This window comes from Rhizophagus irregularis, chromosome 18 (genome assembly GCF_026210795.1).
Source record: "Rhizophagus irregularis chromosome 18, complete sequence".
Lineage (NCBI taxonomy): Eukaryota > Fungi > Glomeromycota > Glomeromycetes > Glomerales > Glomeraceae > Rhizophagus > Rhizophagus irregularis.
The window spans coordinates 3,630,569-3,652,776 of record NC_089446.1 but is presented as its reverse complement, the minus strand read 5'-3'; the positions used below and the strand labels follow the sequence as shown (position 1 = coordinate 3,652,776).

Below are 22,208 nucleotides of genomic sequence, written 5' to 3'. Positions count from 1 at the left end.
AGATGGGATGAAATCTATGTATGCACATTGTCAAAATGCGGCTGAAAATGATTTGTTACACAACTTACGGAATACATATACCTATTTTTTTTATTTATTGATTTTTTTTTTTAAAATAAATTTAGATTTAAAACATGGCCAATGAATATAATAATACTCTTTATGAATCATTTAATCGTAATTTAAAATATTATGATAATCTACTCTCACAAAAAAGCATAAATAATCAAGAATTTTGGGATATAATTGTATTAACATCAGGAAACTTACACCAAAAATCATTGTATGAGCGTCAAATAAAACGAAAACTTGAAAATAATGAGATTCCAAATTTGGAAAATTTAGAGTATATATTGATATTCTTTCTTTTTAAAGATTGATTTTCACTTTACCAAATCATTTCTTTTTTTCAACAATTTTCCAATATAGATATCATGTGATAGCGGATCCACCTGGAAGGCAAATAGGTAGTGGAGGAAGCACATTGTTGGCAATTAAGTTCCTTTATAACAAGTATGGATCAAATTTAGAACGAAGTAAGTACTCTTAATTTGATTACATCTGCATGATAAGCTTATTACTAAATACTCTTTAACAGAAAAAGTTTTGCTAATTCATGCTGGAGGATATTCAACAAGATTACCTCATGTTAGTATATTAGGAAAATTATTTATGAAAGTTCCAATTAGCAGTGACTCAACAAGAGGTAATTATTTCGTAATTTAAAGCATCCATCCATCCATCTATATTAATTACGATTAATTTTGTTCTTAGAACGAGATTGGGTAGAATTATTTGATTTGAAATTAATTATTTATATTGAATTAATTAAACATTTAAAAAAAGGGGTTAGTTATTTACGTATTTTTAATTTCTAATTTATTAATATTAACAATGTTTTTTTTATGTATATATAAATTTAATAGACCGTATTTCTCACTAGTTCAGATACAATTGAATTAATGTCAATTAACGGTATAATTAATTTCTTTCCCTTTTTTTTTATTCTTTCTTACAAAATGTTAATGCTACGTTCAAATCTTTAATAACAGTGAAAGAAACATCTTTGCAAAATACATCATTAGTAGCGTTGGCTCACCCATCTACATTACACATTGGTTCAACACATGGTGTATACAAAATACAAGATGATTTTAATCAATGTCAAAATGATATAAAGAAACAACCTAAAGATCGTGAATGCTTAATTAAATTGTGTAAAGAATATTTACATAAACCATCCATTGAAATTATGAGATTTCATAAAGAAATTATTCACTTAGATAATGTAAATTTATAATTTGAATATTGACTTTTATTATAGTAAATTCATTTAATTAATTTATTTTTTTTTACTTTGTATTAGAATGGAAACGAATTTGTATATACTGACAGTACTTATTTCTTTGATTATAACACAATTAAAATATTTCTCGAGGTAAGTATAAATTTATTATTCAATTATTTTAATTACTAAAAACTTTCTAATTAACATATTCGACAGATCTTGGATGAAATTCAACCATTAACATATGAATTAGAGGCATGGTCAGATTTCTTAAAAACTAAATTCGAAGCACATTCTATACCACAAGAAATGACACCATTAGAAGAAGCTCAATTAACAATAATAAAAAAGCTTTATTCATCTGATAATAGGGAATTGAACGTTTTAATATTGAATAATTCAAAATTTTATCATTTGGGAACTATGCTTGAATATATAAATGTTAATGTTGATCCTCAATTTAAAGATGAACTTGGAATTGTATCATTTACTCAAGGACAATTATTAAATAAGAGAAATTCAATTAAGGGGAATATTTGTATGATGAATAGTCAAATAAATGAAAATATTGTATCATTCGAAGAATCCGTACCTATAATCTTGGATAATGTTAAAATTCATAGTACAACATCTAATGAGGAGAATAAGAAGATTATAATTGGTGGATGGAGTATATTAAGCAACATAGATTTAATAATTTCAAAAGAAATCAGAGTTCCAAATTATACATGTATGTTTACATCATTTTTAAGGAAAATTACATCTTCTGAAATATCTTCTACTTCTTCCTTTTCGGAAAAAGAAGAAGGATATGTTACATTTATTTTTGGTACAAATGATGATATGAAAGCAAGCTATTCTTTTAATTCTTTGGTTATTTATAAAAATATTCTTGTACATAAAATTGTTCTTTCACAATGTATAAAAAGTATTCAACAAAAGGGTGAACATAAATATGCACTATGGAATGTTCCTATATTTCCTATGACTAAAACTAAGGAACAATCTGTTCGATTAGCTCTACTTATGTTGAATAAGATTGAGAATGAAGGAAATACAACTAAAAAGGAAGAAGTGTATGATAATATTGAGGAAAATCATGAGATTATTATGTTTGTATCATTAAAAATGTGCGTTGAAATGATGGAAGTTTCAATATGAATTGAAAATTGGTATAACCATATTTATTAATTTGTACAGATAAATTTTGTTACCTCCTAATTTTATTAATAAAATTATAAAGTGACATTATTACAATCGATATACTGATCTTATAAAGACTCGATATAACAATAAAATTTACTTCTCACTATATGTGAGAAGTGAGAACATATAAATATCGGTATAATTTTAATATAGCGATATTTTTCAAAGATTTTCATATGGATCCCGACATATCGTTATATATTGGAGTTTGACTGAATAAAACTGAATAGACAATTCTATAAATCTTGAGATATTAGTATACAGTTTTCTTCTCATTGCTTGTTTATATTCGCAAAACGTGGGTTGACTACAGCATACGATTTGTAATTATTGCTACTGTGAATCTTTTCGACTGTGCGCTTAAAAATGATTTCAATTCAGTACTAGTACTTTGTAGTAATCTCGCAGATAAATTGATTTTTTGATTTTTAAGTATTGGCAAAGGCAACTATTATTATAAAAATAACGATCACACTAGGATAGAGTCCGATAGATTGATAATTCAAAGACGCAAATTTTCTTCGAAAAACGGAAGGGAGTAATACCGTGTATGGTACAACTTATCTAACTTTAAAAGATACGATCAAATGAAATAGAAAAAAATTTTAAATCAATCATAAAAATATCCGTCATTTTAATCAAATATTACGTCTTTATTGCTTGGCTCAATTATAAATAGAAATAAAATTTTACAAACCTGCTCATTTAAAAAATTTTCTTTTTTTCTAAAAAATAATGAAACAGGGTAGATTTTCTTTTTCCTATTATTTTTATGAGATGTGTAACAGAAATACCTAAAGCTATTCTAGATTTTGGACAAGTCAATTCAATACCGCTTCAATACGAAATTTAACAGCCGAACAATCGATACAAAGTCTACTACCAATGATACTTTCTAACGATCCAAAATTCTTTTAACAATGCTAATCCATCAAATTTTCCTGTCGAGTAAAGCAGAACGAGTCAAACCTGTTCAATCATCAGCATCGACATCAGTTCGCAATCCTAGCACAAATACAATGCAAAATAATGTTTCTTTAAAACAGCCAACAGAAAGTCCGCCCTCTTCCGGAAGTCCAGACATTTCACTAAATCCAAGTCCACTACAAATACACGACTTGGCATCACTAAAATTGCTTGGAAAAAAGATGAAAAACCTTGTATCGTAATAAGGTGTTGCAAAAAAAATTGGTTTGAAATGATTATTTAAAGATTTTGTAATGTTTTTTTTCTTAGTGGACCGCCAAACAGGACATATGTTCGCCCTATGACTGTTCAAAGAATTTCTTGGAATCAATCACCTTGTCAAACGTCAGGACATATATAGTAGTTGCAAATTTCGATATTTTATTATATAATTATTTACGAGCAAAACAAATAATAGGGATTTTACTCCACTTTTTTTTCTTATTTAGCTACAATATGACTGTCGAAAGTATCACATAATTGTTTTATTTATTTATTTGTTTGCGTTTATATATAACTAAATTTCTTTCTTTAGAATCGCGCGTAATCTTTCGAATACTTAAATATAAATGTCAAAAAATTTTATTCATTCTTAGACTCGAATTCAAGTTTATTAATCTTTTTATATATCTCCTTATATTAAACAGGATTACCTAATACCATTGAAAATGGACCATAAGTTCGTTCACCGAGGATAGCGAAATGTTTCTATTCGAATGAAGAATTTCGTAATATTTGTTATTCGTGAATTAGTGAATTATATATTGATGGAACAGTCCAGCCAAACATGAATTTTCCTCACTTGCTACAAAAATTAAGAAAAATATAGTTAGTACATTTATACTTATTTTGTATTAATATTTTTAAAACTACGCCACGTTAAGATTTCATCCAATTAAAACTCTTAGATATCATTTATGACTGATCGAAAATTTTTTTTTTCACGATTTTTTTTTTCAAATTTATTTATAGTTATAAAACAAATACTTTTTCTCCTGATAAAAAAATTTAATTAAAATATGGCTCGATCGAAACGAAAAAGAAAATCAAATCCAAATTTTGTTAATACTGAATTGGAAAAAAATAATGTACTAATTCCATTATTCTCGTTTTCATTTTTTATTTCGTGTCTAATCGAAAAAAAATTTTCAATTTAAAAATTAATTTAAAAAATTTAAATTTTTTTTTAAAAAAATCAAGAATAACAATTCGAATAATTCGAAATCAAAGCATAATGATGATGATTTATCTCCGCCATCAAAGAAGCGATCAATTACTAAAAAATCTGATTCAATTTCTCAACCGAAAAAAATTTCCAAGCAGGAAGTAGATTTTATAAGTGATGATGATGTTGATTTACTTGAAGCCGGAAAGTATCTGGATCATGACGATGATGATAACGACGATGATGATGTGAATAAATACATGGATATTGAAGCGGATGATGATGATGACGACGACGACGACGACGAGGACGATGAAGGTGTACATAAGTATATGGATATTGAAGCAGAGGAAGAAGGTGATGATGATTATATCGAAAATGATGAAGAGGAAGAAGATTATACAGGAATAGGTTCTTTACAAAAAATTCGAGATAATTTGAACGAAGAAAAAACGAAAGAGGCACACAATGAAACAGATGAAGCAGTAGCTAATAATAAGTTTTCTGGATTTAAAAATTCTTCAATTACTAAAGCTCCAACTAACGAAGAAATTCAAGAATTAAGAGAAACCGCTGATTTATTTAAATCCAATATATTTAAACTTCAGGTAAGTTAATATTTCAATATTATAAATTTATAAATAAATAGTTTAACATACGAAATTTTTAAATAGATTGATGAACTTTTATCTGAAGTGAATATTGATTACAACGCAGCAACACGTTTGGAGAATGCTTTACATAAGTTAAAACAAATATTTGAGAATATTGATAATGAACCAGAACTTACGGTAAATTAAGTCAATAAATCAATTGTAAGAATAAAAATTTTATTTAATGTTGAACTTACACATTATTATTTGATAGATATCAGAGATCACAGATAAAATGTTAAAACATCATAAGATTGTCATTCCTTTTCCGGTTCCACGTCCTACAAATGATATCAAGTACAAATTTGGTTTTAAGAAACCGAATGCTTTCTACCTAGTCGGAAGTTATCCTTTGAAATCTGTAGTTCGCAGAAAAGATTGTTTTAATGTAGATGTAGCTGTTATAATGCCTCGGGTAAATTTTTTATGTTTAGTCATGTATTCTCTTAACAATATTATGTTTAATTCTTCTTTTTTTATTTTAGTCATTATTTCAGGAGAAAGATTATATGAATTATAGATATTTTCATAAGAGGGCATATTATCTTGCAGTATTAGCCGCTGCTCTAAAAAATAATAAATTAGGATTGAATGTTAAAGTGGAATTTGGAACACTCGATGGTGATAATCGTCGTCCTATCCTTTTACTTAAACCATCTGGGGGTCAGTACATGTCTACAATATTAATATAATAATTTGAATATATAATTAAATATTAAATTCGAAAGATTATTTAAAATTAGATCATACGGATACAGATTTCTCAAAGTTGAATTGTGTGATTAGAGTGTTGCCAAGCATTTCACCAGAAACATTTCCCTCTAAAAGATTATCGCCTTCACGTAACAACGTTCGACCATATCATGAGATAAATGAATCTCAAAATTCCGGTTCAGATCTTCCACCAACGCCTCAATATAATAATGCAATTTTATCAGATATGTATTATGTACGAAATCTACATGATCTTTATAAACAATCAAAATTATGTGCTGCTTTCGCCGATGCATGTAAATTAGCTAAAGTTTGGCTTAATCAAAGAGGATTTGGTGGAGATGAAGATGGATCTAGTGGATTTAATGGATTTGTTTGGTCAATGCTGATGAAATATTTGTTACAAGGTGGGGGTCATAATGGAGAAAAAAAGTTAGCCAATGGATTTAGTTCTTATCAGTTAATGAAAGGGACTATGGATTTTTTAGGTAAAAAAACACATTTCAATATGTATAGGTCTTTTTTTTTGTAACAAATATTAAAAGATCCATTAATTTTCCTATAGCGAAACATGATTTTGTTAGCAATCCTGTTTTTATGAATAAGAGTTCTAAAACTGATGAGGTATGTATTTCATAATAAGAGGAACGAAATATGCATTTGATTTGGAACGATAGATAAATGATATTTGTGCCATATCCATAAATATAAAAATAATCATTATATTCTTTTTATAGTTTAATGAGAATACGTTCAAGGATAATTTTGAAGTGGTATTTGTTGATGATTATGGAACATTGAATTTATTTGGTAGAATGTCAAAAGCCTCTCTAGATCAGGTAATTTTAATTGTTGGTATTATATATTAAAAATTAGATGATATAATGATTTTTTATATTTAAATTAGCTACAACATGAGGCTAAGTTGGCGATGGATTATCTTAATGAGTCTCATGTTGATAGATTTGAAGATTTGTTCTTGAAGAAGGTTGATGATATTAAATTAAGATATGATAATGTTGCAAAGTAAGGTTTACAATATTTTTGAAATATTTTTCGTGATTCAAAATCTTAAATTCCCTCCCTTCTATATTAGAATAACTCAGCTACCAAAGTCGTATAATGAATATGATGAATCTGCAAAATTGAACTTCCCTGATAGTTTTATACACTTTGCAAGGACAATGCCAAAGTTGCTTAAGCAAGGACTTACAAATAGGGTCAATTTAATTGCAGTAAATTATAGCAAATTATCATCTTGGTTAACCTCTGAACAACCAAAAACTTATTCATCGTCAAATATACATATTTATATTGGGTTTATATTTAATCCTGATGAATCAAATCGACTTGTCGATTATGGTCCATCACCTGTAGACGAAATCGCGGTAGCGAAGTTTCGTAAATTATGGGGGAAAAAAGCAGAAACTAGAAGATTTAAAGATGGAAATATTTTGGAATGTATGGTTTGGGATTCTCAAAAAGGAATTGAGTCAAGAAGTTTAATTGTTAATCAAATAGTTTTACATTTGATGGCATTACATTATAGAATTAAAGAGAACAAAGGGATTCAATATTGGGCAGAACAATTGAATAAATTTGTTATGCCTTCCAGTAATGTTCCAAGAAATATTTGGAATCCAGAATTAAGTAATCAAGGATTTCAGCATGTCATGAATGCATATGATAACTTGGTAAAGCAATGTTATGCATTAGAGGATTTACTTTTGAGGGTATCAAGTATTAAAGGTTCAAGTCCTTCACTTCGATATTCATCTGTATTTACACCTCAACCGATTAAATTGAAACGAAAGAATGGAGTTATTATTTTTCCATCTCATTACATTGAACCTATTGACATTATTATCCAGTTTGAATATTCAACAAAGTGGCCTGATGATCTCGTTGCTATACAGAAAATGAAGATAGCTTTTTATATTTTATTATCAAATCAATTTAAAAAACAATTTCCTGAAACAAAAACTAGAGTTGTTGCTAAACCAAATTTAGATACGATTATATCAACAGACGCATTTTTGGAAGTATTTTCTACTACAACAGGATTCTCGTTTAGATGTTTTATACATCATGAACGGGAATTAATTTTACTGGATCGTGGTATAAAAAATAAGATGACTACTTCAATTAAGAGAGATATTTATACGAATGCTTTATTACGTTTAAAAAGAAAGTTTATTCACCTACCTTTACATAATACACAAATACAAACACTATGTAATAAATATCCATCTCTTTCTTTAGCTATTAGGTTAACTAAAAGATGGTTTGGTGCGCATTTATTAACATCAATACATATTGAAGAAGAATTTATTGAAATATTATGTGCTGTAATTTATTTAAGTCCTAGTCCGTGGGAAAGGCCTTCAAGTGGATTCGTAGGATTTTTGAGGGTTTTAAAGTTTATTGCTGGATGGGATTTGAAAAATGATCCTGTTATAGTTGATTTAGATGAATCAAATGATAGTAAAAGAGGAGGTAATGTTGTAATCGGTACTTCTAGTAATACAATTGCAACGAACGAGACGGCGAAGAAAAATATTTTCGAAAATCTCTTAGAGAGATTCAAAAATATGAGAAAGGAGGATGGAAATTATAAACATTCTTCAATGTTTTTGGCTACTATTAACACAATTTCAAATGAAGGAATTATATGGGGAGAAGAAAAACCTAGTAAAGTTGTAGCTATTAGAATTAAAGAATTGGCTAAAGCTGCTATTGAATGTGTCGATAAAATTATCTTTAAAGGAGGAAAAGTTGATAATAAAGAGTTCAAAGTAAGGAAAGAAAATTTTTTTTTTTGTAATTTTGATTTTTTAATCATTTGTTTAAATATTTAATGGTTTTTTTTTCGTGTCATGGAATACTTTTAGAGATTATTTATTACACCATTACAAGATTATGATGCAATAATACATTTGAATCCAAATTTATGTACGCGTTATTATCAAAACTTAAATCCTGATAAATCTTATTTTGAAAAGAATAATGAAAGCTTGAATAATACAAAATCGAATAATATTTTAAAACTTTTTGAATTGGAATCGGGAATTAGTAATAGAAGCAATAATAATAATGATGATAATAATAGTATTAGTAATAATAATGCGAGTATTGATGATAAAAATGAAGGTAAATCGAAAGATTCAGAAAATAATGTAAATAAAAAAGAGGAAGAATGGCCATTAATTGGATTTGATCCAGTAGAATGTTATGTAAATGAATTAAAAAAGATATATTCAGATACAGCATTATTTTTTTATGATAAATATGGTGGATCATTTATTGGTTTAGTTTGGAATCCTATAAATTTTATTCCTAAACCATGGAAGGTTAATACTGGATTTTCTAGTTGTCCCGTTGGTTTAATACCAAGTGGAGAAAGAAACAAGGTTAGTAATTAATTAATTATAATTTTTTTTTAATTTTTGTATCAATATTATTTATAATTATTTGCGTGTTTATTTTTTTTAATGCCTAAATAGGTATTAGCAAATAAAGATGATTCTAAAATACAACGAATTCAAAATGATAAAAAGAAAAAAAATGATGATTCTAGAATGGTTATCATAAATACTAAAGCTATTATATTGGAAATAGAAAGATTGGGTAATGGATTAGTTGAGAAAATTGAACTTAAGAAATAAATTATTAATTGTATTTTTAATGTCTCCTCTAAAAAAGGATAATAATAAAACTAAAAAAAAAATATACAATTGATTTATTACAAAGCTTGCTGATGTCTATTATTATCTAAACTATCAAAGTGTATGTATACAGGATCTGTGAATATATAACATTAATTTTATAAATATAATATTATTACTTATTATACATTTAATTCATCTAAAATTAAAGAACAAATTTCAAATGGTTCAAGAAAATCCCTTGAAGCTTCAATCCTTATAAATCTAATAAGTTGTCTATTTTTAACAGTATTCGAACAATCAAATTCAAATGTATTTCTATTTTTGTGATCGGTATTATTGGAACTAGTTATATTACATGTCCGCTAAATTGGGAGAAAGAAATAATATATGAATAATTTTTTTTTATTTTTTACCAAAGAAAGAGACTAAATAATAATTTTTGTTTACCCATCTATTTCCGCCTGAAGAAACTCGAATATAAAAAGACGCATCAAAATCTCTTGATGATATAACCGTAATCTTTTTTGGAAATCTAGGTTCAATAAACTGTAATCCAAAGTAATCACCAATCTTTGGAACTATAAATTTATTTAAAAAAAAAGTTGAGATTTCTTTTGTTCTCTAAAAAAACTAATTAAAAAGTATTTTGAACTTACTTTTAAATGAATTCCAGCATGTTTTTTCATCAGAATCAACAGCATAATGATATGCATAATTATTCCAAAAAAATTTACTAGGGAAATCTAATTTATTAAATTTTGATTCCTGATCACGAACATGTGTAATATTATTTGCATAATAAACACGAGATGGATGAGGAAATGGATCAATATTCGTCAGAAAAAGGCATTTATCATTTAAACATGGAGCCCTAATAATAATAATATTGATAAAAGAAAAAAAATTAAAAATTACAATAAAGATTTATTTAAACCATTAAGTTAAATTACCTGATAATTCTGTCATTATAATAAGGTTTCTCTTCTTCACGAGCGAAAAATTCAGAATTCGATTTTACAGCTAATGCTGTATATAACTTTTGAGTTGCATCTAACTGAAAATTAAATTATATAGGTATTTGTTTCATTTTTTTAATAAAATGCTATCATATTCACAATACGCCTAAATTTAGGACTTACAATATTATTGTAGACCATATTCCATTGATCCACACCCCATCCATCCTTTTGATCTAAAGGTGTTAATGGATTTGATAACTGATATGGATATTGATTAGTCCATAAAGAAAAATACCTATCTGCAAGCTTTAACCTATCTTTAATTAAGGAAATTGAACCAAGTTGCCCTAAAAATCTTTGAACTTTTGCCCGTGATACAAAAGAACCACATCCAAGCCATGTAAATCCTGTATGAAGATTTTTATCTGCGTTTGCAAACATCCATCTTCTGCTTTCTAAATAGATAACTGGCATTGAATTTGAGTGAATTAAATTTGGATTTTCAAGGAAATTTGTATATAAACTATCCATGTATAAATTTAACCAATCATCATCTTGAAAATAACAATAATCATATTTTGCCATTGAACAAGTTGTATATTTTGAAAGATCATGAAGATTTTCTTCAGAATTAAAAACATTTAATTCAACATCACTATTATTAAGCTTAAAATCCTAGAAAAGGTAAATGGAATAAACAAGTGATTTGATGACTCCAACAAAATAATTAAAAGTAACAGTTACCTTAGAATAAATCCTAGTTTTATTATTATTATTCCATACAAGAATTTCTTTTATAAATGGATATTTTGAAATATAATTAACTGCTGTTTGCAGAGCCTCCATTCTTTTCCAATTTAACAATACTGCTGTTACTGGAATCATCCTATTCTTTTTTAAAGCTACTTCTTCAAATTGTTCCTTTTTATATACACTAAATCGTTCATCAATTGTTTTCTTCAAGTCTATTTGCCATGTTGGTTGTGTAGATTCTTTTTTAATTTTCGCTGTATCACTAGTTAAAGTATCAGATTCAGCTAAAGGTTTTAAGATCATGATCCATATTATTGTGCCTATGAATAAAGTAACAAGTGTGAGCCTGATAGTGCTACTCCTACGACTAAATAAACGGTTAAAATTTGGTGCCGGATTTCGTATTTGGTCTTTGTCCAACATATTAAATATCAAAATGCTTCGAACCGCAAAAAAAAATGTTGAGGTAAGAGTGATTTCAGAGTTTCCTAAAAATTCGAAATGTTACACAATATAAATTGATTTATGATAAAAAAGGAAAATTATTTAAGACAAATTAAGTTTTCACGTGATCTTGGAAAATCAGGTTTATAACCCGGTTAAAATTTTAATAATAGATCCTGTCTCCAAGATCTAATTATAAATAGCGTAACTCTGTAACTTGAAATTTCCGGAAAAATTGGATGATAGTATTTACCGAATTCGGAATATTTAATTGTTTAACTATTAGTAAATGACAAAATGACATCTTTTTCTTTTTTCCAACCCGATCTAAATAAAGTATTGGGTCAAAAGAGATGTTCTCTCGTCTAAAATTTTGGAGGCCTAGAAAACCACAATTAAATGCTCGTCAAGTATATGTCAACGAACCTTTACCTCAAGCAAAACTTGATAAAAATGGAAATCCAAAACAAAAATATGTCACAAATAAAGTTGTAACTTCAAAATATAGTATTTTTACTTTTATCCCAAAAAATTTGTACGAACAATTTCGGCGTATTGCCAATTTTTTCTTCTTGTTATTAGTCGTATTACAATGGTTCCCAGAATTTGCTACAATTGAACCCGTAGTTGCAGCATTGCCCATGTTTATAATTTTGGGTATAACTTCAATTAAAGATGGATTTGAAGATTTTAAACGTCATGTAACTGATAGGTCCGTTAACAATAGGAAAACACGGACATTGGGGAATTGGAAGAACGTAAATTATACTGGTGCAGCGTCTAATTCCTTCATTAATTTTATAATATCCTTATTTAACAAAAAAACCCCAGTTGGTGAACCGGCAGGAAGAGAAAGTCCGGAATGGAAGGAAACATTATTCAAAGATGTACGTGTAGGAGATTTCATTAAATTACATAATGATGATTTTATTCCAGCTGGTAGGTCAAAATAATTAATGCTCCTTATTGATTAGTTTTTTTGAAAATTATTTAATCATACCCTTTTGTTAGACATTATCATTCTTTCTACATCCGAACCTAATTCACTTTGTTATGTTGAAACAAAAAATCTTGATGGTGAAACAAATTTAAAAATAAGATCAAGTGTCCCAGAAATTGATCATTTAACGACACCAGATGATTGTACACATGTTCGGTTCTATGTTGACTCGGAACCTCCTACAACAAACTTATTTTCATATAACGCTACATTGGTTTTTCCTTCTGGACTACCAGATAGACCGCGCTCTCGCGGCGGTCCTATCAAAATTCCAATAAATTTGAATTCTATGTTATTAAGAGGCTGCGTGTTAAAAAATACTGAATGGGTCATTGGTTTGGTAGTTTTTACTGGCAGTGATACCAAGCTTTCATTAAACTCTGGTGATACACCTTCAAAAAGAAGTCGTATTGAAAAAATGATGAATCCGCAAGTGTACGTTGTTTATTTATTTTTATTCACGTAGCTATTTAAATTCTATTGTAGTCGAATTAAGTAAAGTTTTTTTATTTAGCCTTGCGAACTTGGCCATAATGGGATCTATGTGTGCTTTGTGTGCCATTGGTAGCAAAATTTGGGAGACAAATAATTTAGGAAGAAATGCAACTTATATTGAACAAGGGAGTAGAGGGATTGAACTAAACGCCTTTTTAGCCTTCTGGTAAATAATTATTTGATTTCTCGCCTTCTCCTTTTTATATTATATTTATTCTTTTTTATTAACTGTGTTGATTTATAGTAATGCCTTAATTGCTTTTCAAAACATCGTTCCCATTTCATTGTATTTGTCAATTGAATTTGTTAAGTCGGTTCAAGTAAGTATGGTCACGTGCTTTAGATATTACACTCAATACATTATTTAAATAAATATATTTAATATTCTTAGGCATTCTTTATTTTCATGGATGATGAAATGCGTTATCCTGAAACTGATACGCCTTGCGTTCCTAAAAATTGGAATCTATCAGATGATTTAGGTACATTATATTAAGCGATATTTTATAGATACATTTTTTGCTAATATATTAATTTATAATTATTATATAGGTCAAATTGAATACATTTTTTCCGATAAAACCGGCACTTTAACACGAAATGTAATGGCATTTCGTAAATGTTCTATAGGTGGGAAAGTTTATCAAGGTGAAGTTTCAGAGAGTGACTCCGAAGGTGTTATAACCACTCCGACCAATGATAATAGTAAATCGACACCATCTCTAGTATCAAATGCAAAAACTTCTCAATCAGATATTCCTAAATCAGGATCTTCTAAAAAAATTAATGAAAAAAAGAAAGAAAAGAAAGAAAAGAAAGAAAAGAAGCCATTTACCGACCATGAGCTTAAACAAGATATGACTAATTCTGATTATTCGAAAACTATTAATGATTTTTTCACCCTTCTTGCAATTTGTCATACCGTATTGGTCAATACAAATTCTGATGGAGAACAACAATATAAAGCCCAATCGCCTGATGAAGCTGCACTTGTACAAGCTGCTAAAGACGTGGGTTATACTTTTCGTTCTCGCGAAACTGATAACATTACTATTACTACACCGGACGGTAAGGAAGTCCACTTTGAGTTATTAAATATTCTTGAATTTACAAGTTCAAGGAAAAGGATGAGTATTATTGTACGATCACCAACGGATGGCCGTATAACCTTATATTGTAAAGGAGCTGATAATGTCATTTTTGAAAGACTAAAGAGTGGCCAAGATTATAGGGCAAATATAACTGGCGAGCACTTAGAAGATTTTGCAAAAGAAGGTAAAATCTTTTTTTTTTAATATCTAAATTTCAAATTTGTTATGATTTTTAATTTAACAACTTCTTTTAAAATAGGTCTTCGGACGCTTTGCTTAGGTTACGCAGATATTGATCCTGGTTTTTACCAAAAATGGAATATCGAGTTTCGGGAAGCATCATCTTCAATTGTAGACCGTGACAAAAGAGTTGAAATTGTTAGCAATCAAATTGAAAAAGATTTAATACTACTTGGTGCTACCGCAATCGAAGATCGCTTGCAAGATGGTGTGCCAGAGTGTATTGCAACTCTTAAACGCGCAGGTATTAAAATATGGGTTTTGACTGGTGATAAGATGGAAACTGCAATAAGTATCGGATTTTCGACATGCTTATTAAGTAGAGACATGAACCTTATTATTGTTCGTGGAGGTGCTTATGGAGAATCGGGTAGCGCTTACGAACAAATGCGTAATGCCGTAGAAAAATTCTTTCCCACTGATCAGGATATTCAAAATAATATACGCTCTCAAGTTCCTCCTGTTATGTCGGTCAACAGTGTTCCTCGACCATCAACTTCACATGCACGTGAAATGAGTTTGGGAAGAAGTCTTTCCATTATTTCAGGTGTATCCAATTCACCAAGACCTGGAGGACATGCTTTAATTATCGATGGAGTAGCATTAAAGTATGCCCTGGAAGAACCTTGGAGTAGGAACTTGTTATTAGATTTGGCCTGTCGATGCAAAGGAGTCATTTGTTGTCGTGTGTCACCATTACAAAAAGCTAAAGTTGTAGAATTAGTTAAGGAGGGAAAGAATGTAATGACTTGTGCTATTGGAGATGGAGCTAATGATGTTAGTATGATTCAAGCCGCACATATTGGTATAGGAGTTGCGGGAGAAGAAGGATTACAGGCTGTTATGGCATCAGATTATGCTATTGCACAGTTTCGATATCTTACTCGTCTTTTGTTAGTTCATGGACATTATGCATATATTCGAAATTCCTCCATGATTCTCAATTTCTTTTATAAAAATATGATAGGGGTTGGGAGTTTATTTTGGTATCAATTCTTTTGCGGGTACTCTACAACTATTGTCTTTGAATATACTTATACATTATTTTGGAATTTATTTTTCACATGTGTAGCTGTACTTTCAATTGGTGTATTCGATCGGGATGTGCCCGATAATGTTGCTACTGAAGTACCTGAATTATACAAGAGAGGTATTAACCAAGAAGCTTATACGATGCTAACATTTTTATATTATATGCTTGAAGGTATTTATCAATCCGTGATATGCTTCTTTGTTTCATATTTTGCTTATCAAAAAGGAAGTGTCAATGATAAAGGACGTACACCTGATTATCTTGAAATGGGAACGACAATGGCAGTTGCATGTATCACGATGGCAAACTTGTTCACCGGATTCAATGCACAATGTTGGACAATATTTCATTATATTTCAGTTTTTGGATCGATAGCTTTAATTTTACTTTACATAGCTGTCTATAGTTTAATCCCGTTTGCAGCGATCTATGGATTTAACTATTCTGTGTTTGGTGGAGGGGTATTTTGGTTCTGTATATTATTAACTGTAATTATTTCCATGCTTCCAAGATATTCTTGGAAATATTACCAAAGAAACTACAGACCTATAGATGTCAATATTATTCAAGAAATTATCAAGACCGATCCAAAACATAATTTCTCGAGAGATCCACTTATATATAGAAGCGTAAGCTTAGCCAGGCAATCAACGAAAGAATCATTGTATTCAAGAAATGAATCAATATCGCCCATATTTGCTGAAGGAGGAGTAGTGACATATTCTACACGTCCAAGTTTTGCTACGGATCGTACAAATTTAGATACTCGATCACCTACACCACCTGTTCCTCCTATACCACCAGAATATGTTAATAATAATTTAGAAGTATCAGAGGTTCCTACAAGCATGACATTTATGCGAACAGGATTAACGGAACCAATGCGAGGATATGCATTCTCACAAGAAGAAGGTACAGGGCGTATAATGGCACCACCTTTAAAACGTCGTAAAACAAATCCTGGCCCTATTGGGCGTACGTCCAAGATTGAATTTAATGATCTCAGTTTACGTCGTAGAAGTTTGCCAGAAGTAAGGGCCTCTAGGGATTTAATCGATGTCCTTGGAGAAGAGGAAAGAATTAGAATGGTACATTTTAGGGATTCAACGGCGACAACAAATATAACTTCGAGAGTGAATAGTGAATACGTTAGCGAGGAACTTGGTATTCAATCAAGTAGTCATATGAGTGAAAATGAAAGTGAAAATGAACAAGTTAATGAGAACAATAATGATTCAGGTGAGACACAAAATCAACCAATAATAGAACAAGAACAATCAAAAACTTTAGATAATAACGATAAAGCTGAGACAACTTAAAATCAGTATTAATATAAATTATGAATAGTATTTTATTTTATAGAACAATTTTAATTTTATTAGTCTTTTTTTTTTTATTGTAAATAGGGCTTTAAAAAGTTGTATTAATTATAATAATTTCGTAGTCTTTTTTATAAATAAAATCTGTTTTAGACCAATTGTTTGCGTACAGACCCTGCGAAAGTAACGGCAGTTACAATCTGAAAGAGTGATGAATTATTATTATTATACGATTATTCGATTAGGTCTGCCCCAATATTATTACGAAAATTAAAGCAGCAGTTTTAATTATAGATATGACTAACTATTAATTGGTATGCTGACAGTGATTTCCTTGGAAACTTTTCATTGGAATTGGATTTTCCATTCCCTTCCAGTTATAATTCCCTTTAGTTTTTCAATGCATAATGTATATACTTATATAAGTGTATGGTTGATGGACAAAAATCAGTCGGATATTTGAGATTCAAAAATTCTCAAATCGAATAAATTATTTCAACTGTCAATCGTTTATTAGTCTTTAAATATAATGATCAAATTTGGTTTACAATTACAATTTCTTTGGGACCGCGCATTTATTAGTCACCATCACTGCAACTTTATCACAAGACACAACCAAAATTAATTTTTAATATTAATAATAAATAATATTAATAATATTGTAGTTTATATCTTCTATAAATAGTTATTGTTTGTCTGTCATTGTATTTTTCTTTCAAATATTTTTATATTTTGAAAATTATACATTTTTTAAGAATATTAATAAATTTGTACCAAAATTATAACAATTACAAATGAAAGACCTTTTTTATATGATTCCCGGATTTGTTTCCCCATTTAGATGTATAAATATTAATAAGTAATTACCTTCATTTGTTCCTAAATATAAAATCTTGTTATATAATTAGATTTCAATGATTCTTCTTCATAAAGTAATGATAAACAGCCCAATTTTATGGTCATTTGGAGAATGAATTTGAAAGCAGTGTTACCGCGAAAGTTTTTATTTTTTAAATGAGCCTTCCTTTTCCTTCTCATTTCTTCGAATTTTATGACCTCTATTTCTTAATTTTTGTTTATTGAATTTATATATTATTATTATCATTTCTTTAATTAATTAATTACGATCTCTTTTTTTATTATTTCTTCATTGAAGTCAATTAAGGAATTACTAAATGATTAATAATTGTAACTTTATGATGAAGAAATCACATCTAATTAAATCTTTTTCATGGTTCATTTTTTTTATGTTTTTAATTAACGTATCTTCCGCCTCAACTATGTGCTATGTCATAGTTCGTGACGTTGCACACGTTGCATTCGGAAATTATTTATCTTTCACCATTGGTTTACTGCTAACTTTCTTCTCAAATCCTCCTGATGACGAGGAAGGGTTTATCGCTAAATTAAAAAGATTCGTAATCCGAACTGCAGTAATACAATTTATGGTATTATTGGCCCTTATGACCTACATGACGATCAGATTCTTCTCATTAAATGATAAAATCGTACCTAGCTTTATCAATATATGTTCCCTCATAATGTATTCTTTATGCGGTGTAATTACTTTAACGCAGGTTATAACTAATAGACGTTGGCGTAATATTGTCCGAGGCTTTTTCTTTGTTCCGCTTTACGTTATTCAAATAATTTTTCAAATCTATTTTAAAATCAATTTCTCACCCTCAGGATATATGATTGTATTTCAATGGATTAGTATTCTTTCTATATTGCTTGCAATCCCGTTGTTTTTTATTTGTATCTTTATATTTATTATGAAGGAAAAATTTCATAAAGGCAGATTATTATACATATTTATATACCCTTTTATTTTTCAAATTTATTTACATGTGGGATATGTTTGTTTCTTTTTATATTGTAATGAGGGATATTTATCTTCAGTATTATTGTTTTTCAGTAGTTTTGCTTTGAGTAATGTTCTTCGTAGTGCCTATTACCTAATTTTTCCAAGAAAGAAATTTCTTGATTCAGATATCCCATAAAGTGGGTTAAATTCCTTACAGTCTATTAAAATATATAATTACTAATATTCGGGATTGTAACGTGTGAAAGTGCTATTGTGCACGAAATATTTTTACATTTGGATCTTCACCAACTTCAATGTAGTTTTAAAATTGATTACATATTTTATTGATAATTATTTAAAATAAAGTTCGAATGTTTTAATGACGCATTATTTCTGCTATGTACTGCAAGGAAGATCGGAGGACTGACCCATCGTAAAATATAAAACGGAATTCCATCTGGTAAGCTGGTACCAACCACCCAATTTAAGTGATTTGACCATATATTATCCTCTTTGTACGGGACATTCCGGTACAGACGTACGGTATGTCCCTGTGACACTCCTGTGACCCTGTCCATGTCCCATCAGGCAAATAATTTTGAAATTAATAATTATGAAATATTTCATGTTAAAAAAAATTATGAAAATATTCATTTTTGTAAAATTTAAACCAAATGTTTTCGCATCTTTTTAATTTTTTATCGAGAAAACATCATTTATTGAGATACAAACAAAAGGGTAACACTTTCGATGAACTAAAACAAAATTGAAGACTAAAACTGAAGATAGTAGATTAATTTGTTAGTTTAGATAAATTAATTTTTCACATCAGCAGTTCAGCACAGAACGCTAAAATATCAGTAACCACCGTGTAAAACATTCTATGCTCGGTAAAATTGAAAAACATGTTTCTCAAATAAGTAATTCTTTTTAAAATCGTGGTTTAAAAATTTTTTTTCGCCAGCTAAATGTTTAATTAAATCAAAGTTAATTATAAAAAGCGAATAATTATGTTAATACTGTATATTATTTAAACGTAGGTTTGTGTGACAGTAAAATTTAATTTGATATTAAAATAAATGCGACGTGCATTTGATTATCCTTTTGACCCGCAAGATGATATCGATCTTATTCAACAAAGAAGTTTGCTAAAGATAAACACAAATCACGTGAAATCTGACTTTCAGGTATTTTGTTAAAAAATGATTTTAATTTTTTCACAAAAAGTTTAATAAAAATAAAAAAAAAATTATATATAATATTATATGTATATATTATAATTTTAGTTTTTAGAATCAATTCTAGCGCCTTCAATATCAGCTAAAACCATTTCTTTTACAAGAGAATCAAAATCAACTTTTCGTTTCCAACCAAGTTTTTTATGAGCCTTTGTAGGATCACCAAGTAATAAATCAACTTCGGTTGGACGGAAATATTTTGGATCAACCCGAATTCTAATTTTACCAGTATCTTCTTCTTTACCAACGATGGCTTCACCTTCTCCTTCCCATAAAATTGTTTTACCTACTACGGCAAATGCTTTTTCACAATATTCTCTAACTGTATGAGTTTCTCCGGTTGCAAGTATAAAATCGTCGGGTTCGTCTTGTTGAAGCATTAACCACATCCCCTCTAATAAATATTTATTGTTAAATAATTGAAAATTAAAAATTTGGATTCTAATTTTCTTTAAAAATATTTTTAATTTACTCACCAATATAATCTCTGGCATGACCCCAATCACGTTTGGCATCAACGTTACCAAGCCACAAACATTCTTGTTTACCCAAGGAAATTTCAGCTACAGCACGTGAAATCTTACGAGTTACGAATGTACGACCACGACGAGGAGATTCATGATTAAATAAAACGCCGTTACAAGCAAACATATTGTAGGCTTCACGATAATTAGTTACAATCCAGTATGCGTACAATTTGGCAACTCCATAAGGTGAACGAGGATAGAAAGGTGTGGTTTCTGATTGAGGTGTTTCAACGACTTTACCATAAAGTTCAGAAGTTGAAGCCTAATTAAAATTTAAAAGAGATTTTAATAAATACTGTTTATTAAAAATATCAAATATTTTAAAAAATATTATTATTACCTGATAGAATCTGACATGATTGGTTAGACCGACAGTTCGAATGGCATCCAACAATCGCAAAGTGCCTAATCCGTCGACATCACCCTGATTTAATAAATATTACAATTTAATGAAAAAATATATATATTTATTATTTTTTCAAAAGAATGTTATATATCTTTTTTTTTACTTACGGTATATTCGGCCATATCAAATGAAACCTTTACATGAGATTGAGCACCCAGATTATAAATTTCAGTTGGAAGAACCTGAGAAACGATATGGACAAGATTAGTTGAATCAGTCAAGTCACCATAATGTAGAACCATATTAGGACCTATGTTGAAAGAAAATATTATTTTTTTTTAAAATCACTAATTGTCACGTGTTTTGTAAACCGGAGTTTATCCAGTGGCAGATCGAATAATAAAAAAAAATTGAGTTCCGAATGACTCATTTAAAAATACACTCACGTTCATGTTGGTCCTTGTATAAATGCTCTATCCTTCCTGTGTTAAACGATGACGATCGGCGAATGATACCATGAACAGAATATCCCTTTTCCAAAAGAAATTCAGTTAAATAAGAACCATCTTGACCAGTAATACCTTATCGTAAAAAGAAAATTTATATTACATGTCAAAATGCGTTGATACATTATTTTATTTCAAATATTTCAATATGACATATTAAACTAATATCAAGAACAAATAAAAAATTACCAGTTATCAAAGCAACTTTTCTCTTTCTATATTCTTCAGGAGAGAGAGAGAGAACTTCAAGAACATTTTTTGACACAACGGTAGACATTATTAATGAATTAAAATAAAATAATATTTGAAAATTTTTTGTTCAGGAACAAAAATTTTGATGGAAAGAAGTTTAATCAAACTTAATCTTCCGAAATTTATGTCAAAATTTTTCTCTTTGTTGATAACAAACAATTGTCTTACCTGTCTTACCTTGCATACTTTACACGACATCGATCCTTTTTTAATATTCGGTTATAATTAGTTAAAAAAAAATTTGATGTCAAAAATAGAAATATGGATTTCAAATTATGCAAGCATCCCTCACTTAATTCATTTAATATAAATTAACACTTAATTAGTAAAGACAAAAAAAGAAAATTTCAGATAAATTAGATTTGAGAATGTTCGCTCTCTTTATTAGTTTTGAAAACGTAGTTTTTATATTTGACCCTATTCACGGAAGTATTTAGTAGCATAATAAATATTCATGAGACTTTTACCAACTAAGGTTAATTGAAGAATAGTTTTTTCGTTTTTAAATAATCGTGCATGCTTTGAAGTCACTATACTA

General features: G+C 28.8%; 6 protein-coding genes across 6 annotated transcripts; 4 read left to right on the top strand and 2 right to left on the bottom strand.

Annotated features, from left to right (window-relative positions):
- Positions 1-134: 134 nt before the first annotated feature.
- OCT59_010414 (uncharacterized protein) lies at positions 135-2,449 on the top strand (the record flags this gene model as incomplete). The annotated part of the gene is made up of 8 exons (XM_025317936.2): positions 135-346; positions 430-536; positions 599-706; positions 775-848; positions 927-975; positions 1,053-1,288; positions 1,367-1,438; positions 1,505-2,449. The coding sequence occupies 8 exons, from the start codon at positions 135-137 to the stop codon at positions 2,447-2,449; spliced, it is 1,803 nt and encodes a 600-aa protein (XP_025177303.1).
- A 965-nt stretch (positions 2,450-3,414) lies between these two features.
- On the top strand, positions 3,415-3,821 carry OCT59_010413 (uncharacterized protein; the record flags this gene model as incomplete). The annotated part of the gene is made up of 2 exons (XM_066132984.1): positions 3,415-3,659; positions 3,731-3,821. 2 exons carry the CDS (start codon positions 3,415-3,417, stop codon positions 3,819-3,821), a joined length of 336 nt encoding a protein of 111 aa, XP_066000576.1.
- A 587-nt stretch (positions 3,822-4,408) lies between these two features.
- Positions 4,409-9,657, top strand: OCT59_010412 (uncharacterized protein; the record flags this gene model as incomplete). The annotated part of the gene is made up of 12 exons (XM_025317935.2): positions 4,409-4,548; positions 4,661-5,233; positions 5,300-5,416; positions 5,493-5,693; positions 5,764-5,941; positions 6,022-6,480; positions 6,558-6,616; positions 6,730-6,831; positions 6,900-7,018; positions 7,089-8,787; positions 8,884-9,402; positions 9,496-9,657. The coding sequence occupies exons 1-12, from the start codon at positions 4,480-4,482 to the stop codon at positions 9,655-9,657; spliced, it is 4,257 nt and encodes a 1,418-aa protein (XP_025177302.2). The 5' UTR covers positions 4,409-4,479.
- A 52-nt stretch (positions 9,658-9,709) lies between these two features.
- OCT59_010411 (uncharacterized protein) lies at positions 9,710-11,824 on the bottom strand. Its single transcript, XM_025317934.2, has 6 exons — positions 11,364-11,824; positions 10,800-11,294; positions 10,611-10,714; positions 10,317-10,531; positions 10,108-10,238; positions 9,710-10,022 (listed from the first exon to the last, which is right to left on the bottom strand). The coding sequence occupies exons 1-6, from the start codon at positions 11,793-11,795 to the stop codon at positions 9,840-9,842; spliced, it is 1,560 nt and encodes a 519-aa protein (XP_025177301.2). The 5' UTR covers positions 11,796-11,824; the 3' UTR covers positions 9,710-9,839.
- Positions 11,825-12,123: 299 nt separating this feature from the next.
- Positions 12,124-17,158, top strand: OCT59_010410 (uncharacterized protein). The gene is made up of 7 exons (XM_025317933.2): positions 12,124-12,755; positions 12,828-13,251; positions 13,331-13,477; positions 13,556-13,631; positions 13,703-13,793; positions 13,864-14,586; positions 14,662-17,158. Exons 1-7 carry the CDS (start codon positions 12,170-12,172, stop codon positions 16,992-16,994), a joined length of 4,380 nt encoding a protein of 1,459 aa, XP_025177300.1. The 5' UTR covers positions 12,124-12,169; the 3' UTR covers positions 16,995-17,158.
- Positions 17,159-19,833: 2,675 nt separating this feature from the next.
- OCT59_010409 (uncharacterized protein) lies at positions 19,834-21,787 on the bottom strand. Its single transcript, XM_066132983.1, has 6 exons — positions 21,608-21,787; positions 21,359-21,493; positions 21,080-21,222; positions 20,907-20,990; positions 20,516-20,828; positions 19,834-20,433 (listed from the first exon to the last, which is right to left on the bottom strand). Exons 1-6 carry the CDS (start codon positions 21,693-21,695, stop codon positions 20,084-20,086), a joined length of 1,113 nt encoding a protein of 370 aa, XP_066000575.1. The 5' UTR covers positions 21,696-21,787; the 3' UTR covers positions 19,834-20,083.
- Positions 21,788-22,208: the final 421 nt, after the last annotated feature.